At 39.0% G+C, this 10,157-nt stretch overlaps 1 protein-coding gene across 1 annotated transcript; it reads right to left on the bottom strand.

The window, feature by feature from the left end:
- Positions 1-2,533: 2,533 nt before the first annotated feature.
- On the bottom strand, positions 2,534-8,214 carry LOC118769710 (methylsterol monooxygenase 1). Its single transcript, XM_036516985.1, has 6 exons — positions 8,142-8,214; positions 7,019-7,309; positions 6,433-6,581; positions 5,902-6,028; positions 5,010-5,164; positions 2,534-4,572 (listed from the first exon to the last, which is right to left on the bottom strand). Exons 2-6 carry the CDS (start codon positions 7,271-7,273, stop codon positions 4,383-4,385), a joined length of 876 nt encoding a protein of 291 aa, XP_036372878.1. The 5' UTR covers positions 7,274-7,309; positions 8,142-8,214; the 3' UTR covers positions 2,534-4,382.
- Between the last annotated feature and the right edge of the window lie 1,943 nt (positions 8,215-10,157).

The raw sequence follows: 10,157 nt of genomic DNA, 5'->3' as shown, positions 1-10,157 counted from the left end.
CATATCATGGAAAAGTCAACCAGGAGAACACATTTAATATTCCTTCAGGAGAAGAAAAAAACAATGCTTTCCTTTACATTGGACCATGGATTAAAGGGCAGACAAGGAGGAACTGAGATACCGTTATCGAAGATATCCCAGTGTCCCTCACTCACTTGTGCCTCTGTAGGGATTCACTTCTGCACAGCTAGCTCACAAATCCAATGCTTTTGGTCTTTCACATTCCATGCTTAAAATAACCAAATAAATACAAAGAGAACAGTTGTAGTGTTTATAAAGTCAGTAAATAGTATAATGGGGCAGCATTTAGCGTTTATGAGCTAGCTACTGGGTTTTATAGGCATAAAGGTCACAGCGGTGTGACATTTGCTATGATAATGAAATGTATGCAAACCAAAACTATTGCAGTTGTAACTGTAAGACAAGGTAGAACTGAGTTACTTCCTCTACCAGGACCTAATCTGATGTAAACTGTCTTTTCAGCAATACAAAAGTAAAACAATACTGAAACATGTATCTTTGCTTCCAGTTTTGAGCCTATGCGTCAACCATATAATCTTCGTGGATAAGGTGATCTTTTGTGGCTGGAAGAGCGTACTTTGGTTACAAGAACTCTGTACTGGAGTGCTTTGAAGCAGACCTCATTCCTGGAAGGTTCTGTATGCTTTTTTGTTTGTTTCATTATTGTTATCATGGGCCAATCTGCTTGCAATCATTTATTATTATTATTATGTTCACCTACACCTATAAATTTCTCAGAATGCACTGTGCCAGAGCAGTTCTATTCTCAGCAGTGTAGATCATTAATAAATTCTTCAGTTATGATTTATGAATTTGTTCAAATTATTAAAAATATCAAACAGTACATACTTGAGCTATTAAGAGTATTTAGAGCAGACACTAGCACAAAAACACAGCATGTCTAAGGCCCTACTGTAACGAAAGAGTCAGAAGACCCAAGTGCAGAGCTCCAGTACTTTTAACAGAGTCCACAAATCCAAAACAGAAATATTGAAGAATGGTCCAAACACAAGCCAGGGTCAAAGAACATGGAGGGCAAACAGTATCACCAAACAACCAATCCAAACCGCCAGACAATAAGCAGGGTCAAAACACAGGCAAACAGGTCAAAACAGGAACAGAGCAAAGCATAACCACCAAGACACCAGTTCAGCATGAAGGTGCAGTACCTCACAAAGAGGTGCCTGAATTGCAGTCCTTAAATCCCCCGTGGTGATTAACTGAATATGTTGCAGGTGTGGTCAAAACTCAGGCGACTCAGAGCGTGGGCGTGGCTGAACAGGGAGTTGGCTGGAGGCGGGTCTGACACCTACAAGAAGTAAGCGTGACTCCCATCCCACAATAAATTGGCCCATCAGTTTGTGAAGACTGTGTCCCAATTCTTTCATTTTGATCAGGTGAGCACTGCATCGCAGCATAGACACTGTCCCTTCCCATCTCCCCCCACCCTCCCACCCCCCCATCCCTCTTTCAGCCTTTATAATGTAGTAATCACACAGAGGCTTTGAACAAACCCGCTCAAAGCCTCAGTGTGATTACTTCATCATGGGCTGGCCCACGTCCAAACCCAGCTTCAGTCATGCACCGAGGGCGATTGGCCAAGGGTTCCAGAGCCCCCGTTAACGAGGGAGGGCCCCCAGTTCTGCATCCCCGCTGTTTACACCGACACACACATGTACAAACACAGGAAGTGATGAGAAACGTACAAACTGTTGCCTGTGTGGAATTATTGTTCTTGCTTTGGGCCTACGGACACAGTGTACTTTGTGAGAAAGTACACACTTCTGGCAAAATACAAATAAAAATCAACACTTTCTCTTTATAGCACAGAGTTCTTTTGTGAGTTACATAAAGCCTGGTAAGGATTGCTAGGATTAAATTTCACATACAGTGCAGACTGCAATACACAAATTTGACCCTCCCTTCTTTAAACCAAAAAATTGACAGTATCAGTGACTGAACCTTTAACTTCAGTCATATAAATGTTGAATCTGCATTTTCTCAAAAACAAAAATAGGTGCTGACAGTAGTTGAGCAGCGCAGGCACTCACCTTGAGAGCAAGAGGAGCTGTATGGCTCCAGTTCGATCCCAGCCACGTCATCAGCAGATGATGGCAGGGAGCCCACAGCAGCGTAACGAACTGGCGTCATTCCACCGGGGACAGGGCTGGGTCATACCCTGCAATTCATCAGGTACCCAGGGGTTGCTTTGATGATGTCAGCGGCGTGGCGCCTACCCTCTGATAAGCACCCACTCTGCTCTAGTGAGCCGTGTGTGGAAAAAATAGCTGTTGGCTGCGCAAGAACTTATCGGAGGATTGCATTCGGATCACCTCGGCATTCATGCATGACTGCGGCGGTTGTTGCTGTGAAACAAGCCTTCTACAGCATGTACTTGGTGATTCAAAAGGGTTTAAAGGAAAAAAAAGTATAAAAACACTGCAAAGGGACTTTATGTATATGTATGTATAATATACATTTTTCATTTACCTGCTCTTTACACTGACCGGATACCAATTTAAACATAATACATCCCAATCTCACACAAATCTCAAAAAAGCATCATTCAGTTTTATTAAAACAATCGCAGTGACAGTCAGATTATAGGAAACCTGCACTTTGAGATGAAAACTCCACAAATTCCAAAGCTCAAAGTTCCAAAGCCCACCTGTGAGTGCATTCTGGTAAAACACACCCTCTACTGCCATCCTCCTGTTTATGGGGTGTATACTAACATTATTGAGCATTGCATCCAGCAACCATTTACTGAGGGAAAAAGGAAAAAGACAAAGCGTGACAAACTGTCATGATTGTAAAGCATATGTGTTCTAAAGGAATATAGGAAGCACAATGTGGTTACTTCAAATTTGAACACCAAATGAGTGCAACATTACTTTCACATTACTATGAAAATCATCCCCACTTTATTCACTCCTTACAGATGCTTGCCAGACAGTTTACTGTTGTTCTGTTGTACAGAAAATAGGGGAGACAAAATTGTACACTTTTAAAATTAAACACCTCTTTATGAATTTCCCATCTCCTTTGATATTTCAGAGGCATGGTGCCTACCTTGGCCCATACAATGTCTTTTCATTCTTTGCTTTGGATAACAACAATCAGTAGTTGACATCATCCTGAAACACACTGTACTGTTCTCAAGAATTTTTGAGGAGCTTTCTTCGGTCTTATTTGTTCAACCTTTTAAACAGTATTAATCAAAACATTACAAATATTTCAATGTAATTTTTTACCCATGCAAACACCATGCAACGCGTTCCAGTGGTAATCTGCATATCTATATACACTCGTTTAAGAAAACAGGGCAATTTGCCAATGGTTTTTAAACCTGACCAACTCCAACAAACTCCAACGCTTTGTTGGTTTATTTTCAAGACACATCATAAGAGAAACAAACCATCTCCTGTTCAAATACACAAGATGGAATACAGTGCATTATTCTCACAGATGGGATGTAAAGTGCTCTGAGAAATATAATTTATTATCCCTTACAAAATGTTGTAGACATGTATACTGTGTATGTGTACCACATATGTGTATATGTAAAGCATATCTGTTCATTTCTATGTCCATATTAAAAACTAATAATCATAAACCTGTTGATGTTCATGTCCATGTTCACGTCAGAACTAAGTATCTGCAGAATGGGAGAGTAAAAAGAAAGGCACACTGGCTGATTTCTGTTGGAGGGGAACTATAATCCAAAGCCCAAAGTGTATAGCAAGCACACCAGAGAAACCTTACACTAGTAAAAGTTTATATGCGTACCCATTGTAGCTGATGGTGTGTTAACTCCAAAATGTTTAACTTTTGATTCTGCCAAATCTACATCTGCGACAAGTACACTAAGCATATAGCCCAATAAGAGCAATGGGGAATTACTTTTCACACACTGACAACAGTGCTTTTTTAACAGCAATGGTAAGGTGACCCAAATCTAAGTAATTATACTCATGTTAATCAGACAATTAATGATGATGCACCTAAAGAGAATGATTACCAATGCCAAAGTCTCTGCCATGATTTTGGCCTCTATTTAACTGCACCCCAAAGGACTTATGCTTCAAGAAGAGAATTTCAGAAATGACTGTTTTTTCAGATCTTGTTCTTATTTTCAGCTATAACCTGAAACAACCTGAACTGATGAAGATGATAACTGTGTAAGCACAAAAGGAAGTTAACATTTACTTAAATGTTTAGCTCAAAGTTAAGGACTTGGGGTAAGATTTAACAGAAGCCTTAATCTTAGGTTCGTGTCCGTAGAGCTGAACTTGATGGAACCCAGAGATACTGGGGTGTGAAATAGAACTGCAAAGCCGGCCGCGTTTCCCTTCTGCTTCTCACTCCTCTTTCTTCTGTTCTTGCTTTTCTTTGTACTTGCTGTACTGTGAATCTGTACTGAAGATCTTGTCCCACCACGTGAAGGTAGAGGCGTAGTTTCCCACAAAGTTCATGTGGTGGAAATCGTGGAATCGAGCGCCGGCGTAGAAGGGAATGAGGTGCAGTGGGTTCAGAGGGATGTCGTATCCACTGGAGAGAAGGTACATTATCCCACATTAGTTCCCTAAGCCAACAAACTGTATTCACCATTTTTACTGTGGATTGCTTTATACTGCCCCCTGGTGGTCACTTCAGTAATTATCCTTTCTGTTACTTCATCAAGATAAGGCTGATTTGAAATGTATCTGGGACCAAAGGCAAACGTTTTCCAACATTCACTACTCCTCTACAGAAGGGGGAAAAACACATCTTATTGCTTTATTCTTGTGAAATTTTAGAATTTGCACAGTAGAAGATATTGTATAAGAAGTATATAGAAGTATACTGAGCTATAAGAGCAGGATTCTCCATACCTGGGGCCTGGGGATCTCTATTTATGTTCACAATAATTGTAATGTAAGCGCTTGTGTTAAGGGGCCTGTCATCAATTGCAACATTCCTCTTACTTCTGAAATGACTCGTCATACCTGTGAACATCGATGGTCTCCAGCAAGCGGAAGGTGACCCAAGCCCAGAGCAGAGTCACATGGTTACAGAAGATCATGATCCCAATGAAGAATCCCGCTCCCAGAATGAGGGTCTCCAAGGGGTGCGCATACTCTGCCTGCATCCCGAAAGGAGCCTAGCACAACAGAAAGAATGCCATAAGCATGGAGCCCAAGTGTGTGGGATCTGCGCCTAATGTAATCATCAAATTAACCTTAATTGTAATTCTTAATTATCTGTATGCATTTTCTTCCATTCATTTCCCAATGTGTACAGCGGCAGAACTGTTCTCTAGTGCAAGGCAAGAAAATCATATTTGTCTTCACCCGTGATTAAACATTTGAAACTGAGTAAATAATTTAAATAATTTAGTGATTGAGGGTAGAGGGTAAAGCACACACTGCCAAATGAAGAACCTCAAGACCCTCCACCCAACCTATCCCATGAAGCCACACTAACTATATTATTATTCTTGATGTTCTGCATCTGTCTGTCAATGAAAAGCATGCCATATAAAGATTTGCGTATCAAACACATTCTTTCTCATTTTGCAAGGACCAAAATGGAATAATTAATGTAGATCTGACTTTTGTCACCTGGTCATGGGTTACAGGCGTGAGGAATTTTGTGTGCAGAATATACATGTAAACTGTTTGATGTAAAGCACATGATCATGAAAGACACAACAACATGTACCTAATGAACACACCGCACCAAAAGACTGTTTGCCACAAGAATGTCCATTGTAAAATGGCCATGAAAAAAGATACAAGAAGGACTGATGGTTGACTGAGCAAATCGCCCTCTGGTTCGACTGGAAACTATGTGCTTGAATTATACGTGAGCAAACTGTGGAGGTAATGTGTTACTCACAGTGAACTCATGGTGGACCTTGTGGATGTATTTGTAGATTCTCCTGTGATGGAGGAGTCTGTGGAGGAAATAGTGCCAGGCGTCCTCGACAACCGCACAACCGAAGCATTGCGCCAACAGGTAGGGCCTGAGAAGGAAAACCAGGAATACTAACACTCAACAGTGGCACAACATCTCAAAATAACATCAAGGGTCTGTCAATTTAGTCATCGCACTAAGAGTCTGTCCAGTTTAGGTGACAATAAGGAGTCTAAAATGATGTCTAGATACTTGTATTTTGCATACCGTTGTCATATGGCACCGCCATTAAGGAAATTGATATCTGCAGGTTTATATCCTGGGGATAGCAATGTCACTGTATCCTTGACCAAGGTGCTTGGCCTGAATTGCCACAGTACAGCATCCACTAACATAAATGGTAATATATAGTCCATGTAACTCATGGATGAGGGAATCTGCTAAAAATTGGACAACACATAGCAGTGTGATAGTGGTAATAGTGGTGTCAATTACAGTGGTGTCTACAATTACCATCTGGGCATGGAGTCCCAGTCGTAGGGAATGGCAAAGAACTCGGTAAAGTGGTATGTCCCGCAGATCAAGGGCAGCTGGATGCAGAAGTGATTGAACAGCAGCATCTTAAAGCATTTCCACTGTTTTTCCCATGTCTCTGGTCTGTCCTGCAAAACATTTGTAACGGATAAAACCATTTTAAAAAGAATTTCCAGAATACTGAGACAAATCTACACTGTATCTTAATGAAAAAACAATGTAGCACTCAACGTTGAACGTCATTTTTAATAAGAACAGAAAAACTCCAACAATGGTGCTTACATTTTCTGTTCTTTGTAAAAATGACAATTTGGCATACTTTTAATTTGTCAAGCAACTCCAAACACTATAGAGTGAATAATGATTGAAACAGACCTGCAGCTGTGGCTTAGTCAGTGGTGTATCAGAAAAGCAATGCTACGCAAAGTGTGTAGGTAAGACAAGACGTGATAAATTTGATACATCGGTCACCATCTCTTTGGCACTGTCTCTGTATTCTCAGATTGTAAGTAGTTTAGAGTATTAAACATTTAACGTTATCGCTATGTTCCAGAAAACATCCCACCTGCTGTATTTTGTATTTCTGCATGAACGGCAAAAACTGGAAAATAAAACCAGGAAGACAGAAGAGGAAGTAGATGAACTCGTGAACGATGAGCGAACCCCAGGTGGCGATCTGGAACTTGGTGTAGTTATCGAGCATGTAGTTCCAGGCACTCTTCAGGGGCTCCTGCAGTGGATTGGCAGGTAACATGGAGTCTACATACTCCACTGCCAGGTAGGCAGAGCCTAGGATATCTGCTGTGTGGTTGACTTCCATCACTGAAAATGATGTGAGGTCTCTTGCCTCCTGTACCTGTGAGAGTAATAATCAGAGTCATTATAGCATAACAACAGCATGATGATAATAATAACAATAATAATAACAACAACAAACCACTTTTTTCCAACTCTTGAGGGATGATAATTAGATGTAGGTAGTTAGTGCCATCTGAAAACATGGCACTAACTACCTGCAAAGAAGCCAAATATCTTTTCATTTTTTTCCACATATTCATTTACTCGGTCATTCTTTTATTATGCATTCTTTTATTTTTAGTATATAATAGAACTCATCTTCATTTATAAAGAACACATACATGCATTTCATACAAAATCAATTACACGAGTGAAGGGATTGATTCTATCTCCATATCCTTGCGGTACATTCCGGATTAAAGATGTGTAGCAAGAAAGTTAACTTCAGCACAGTTTGAGTATTTTAATACGTGTGACGTTGCTTCATAACAATTTAACATCATGTAACAATGATAAATGCGACCTTGAAAGCAACCCGCACTCCTTTTTTCGAGTTTACTTTATGTAAAGTTAGCTTCCAGCATGCAGTATCTGTATCATTTTCATAAACATTTGCTACTTTAGCTAGATTAAATTACACCCATCAGTGATGGGGAATCAGTCATGAAACGCAATAACAAAATTCCATAGCTAGTGCTAGATCAGCTAGCTAGCCAGCGGCAGAATAATTATTTCGTTACGCAAACTTTTATCCCTGCATTCAACAGCTTCTGGTCAGGAATGTTAGTAAGCTACATTTCAATCAAAGAAATATTCGTTATATTGGAAAATACTCATATTTAGAAATTTTATCGCTTCGAATACCGACATATGATGCGTTAGCTACTCACCTTCGTAGAAGGATATCTCTACCTGTTCAGCAGCACATCTGCGCTCTGAACAGGGACAAGTACAGGAACGGCCTGACAGCGATTGGCTGAAGAAAGAGGAGACTGACGTCACCGCGCACAGCCAACGCACCGATTGGCGAGCAGTATGGAGTGATTATAGTGAGACGGTGAGTTTCTGCGGCAACGTCCAATGAATGCGCGGATTGTCAGGCCTGATTTTCACGGCCAACAAAACCTACTGGAACCATTATAAAGCAGGGTTGTGTAACGGCGAACAATTTTATATGCATTAGGGGCGTGTCATGTCGCTTTATCGAAAATTTACCGTTTTACATGAATGAAAGTCTGAAAATGTGAATATTACCTGTATTCCGTACCATGGGAGTCAGTACTATTAAAATGTAATATTAAGTTTACCATCTGCAAAATAATCTGCGCCTGCATCGAAGAGACGTCTTTGTTTTCAACTAATAATAGAACGAATTCACGCTTCAATGCAGGTGATCTTCTTCAAGATGCGAACATATATGTCCGCCAGGTCATTTCATTTTAGTATTCATTTCATGTTTGCTACGATAATAATGGACAAAAGATCTAAATCTAAGAAGCATAACCTTATAATCACTTAAATATTGTTTTTGTTAATAGTAATAAAGTGAGACACCATTAATAGGAATTGATGGCTCACTTTATTATCACTATATAGCATATTTTCGCAGGTCTTGCACATTGTGGTACTGTTGTAATGGTGTAGTAAATATTATAGTTTAAACTATATGGCATGTAAACAGTTGATACTAAAGTAGTACGAAATTGATGTGTGTGGTTTGGTTGTATAACAGTATTTTGACAACTAGCTCACCACATAATTGGGGGGTCCATTGTCAGTCATAATTGAATGTACTATACTATAACTGTATAAATATATATTACATTTATTTATATATATATATATATATATATATATATATATATATATATATATATATATGAGAGAGAGAGAGAGTTAATAATATATAGTTATAATAATACTATAATATACTAAACTATAACTTCTTAAATCACATCCAAATATAAAAAGCCACGCTGTACACCTTACTGAAAGTTTATGTTTTATTGGAATCAAGTATTTCACAAATCAAGTATTATTTTATAATATATGTGAAATAAAATAAATACAACACAAATAAATGATGGTAGTTCAAGTACAGGTTTCTGTTTATTCATGACACTTGATGATCTTAAACTTGGAGGCTTCAGGGATGAGGTTTCTCTAATTATAGAATACAAAGCTGACGTGCCATTTACTTTCTGTGTTACATAGTGCAATCAATATTTGTGCTGGAACTTGATGTAAACTGAGAAATGCTGCAAAATTGCATGAAAACAAATCATATGAAGTGAATTGCGAAAAGTTCACAAAATAGAAAAAAATTAAATATTGAATGACAAATACAAATAACTGCAGACTGACTTCAAATAGACTGCTAACAATTACAGTCAGTATCAGATAGCTACAACATGTAACTGATTAGCCATATTAAAACATATTTCAAATTCAAACACTTACTTCAAAATTTAAGTAAATAACACAGCCAACTAAAGGTTGCCTTCCAAGAGATAAAAGCTGCCCTCAGTGTCCCCGTTGCTTGCTGCTTGCACTTGACCTGTGCTCTAGTGTCTTTCTACAGTAATGGGGCATTGAGATTTTTGGAGGACAGGATCTAATGAAATTGTTCAACGGCTGAACTGCTTGTAGGAGAAATGGCATTTCAGTTATTTTCATCATTATTATTTACTGATTTGGCAGATACCATTATTCGGAGCATCACTGAACGGTGCATTCAAATGCATATCACACTTCAAACTTCAAACAATGAAACATCACCAGAAGACATCAATAGCATGTGCACAGTACAAAACACTTAACGTTAAGATAAAATGCATACATCATACTAACATGTAGCCCAGCAGTGATCTCTAAGATTGACATTATCTTATATCACATTGTTCACA

The sequence above is a fragment of the Megalops cyprinoides genome, chromosome 22 (genome assembly GCF_013368585.1).
Source record: "Megalops cyprinoides isolate fMegCyp1 chromosome 22, fMegCyp1.pri, whole genome shotgun sequence".
In the NCBI taxonomy this organism is placed as follows: Eukaryota; Metazoa; Chordata; class Actinopteri; order Elopiformes; family Megalopidae; genus Megalops; species Megalops cyprinoides.
The sequence above is the reverse complement of the archived record's forward strand: the minus strand, read 5'-3'. Positions and strand labels throughout refer to the sequence as shown.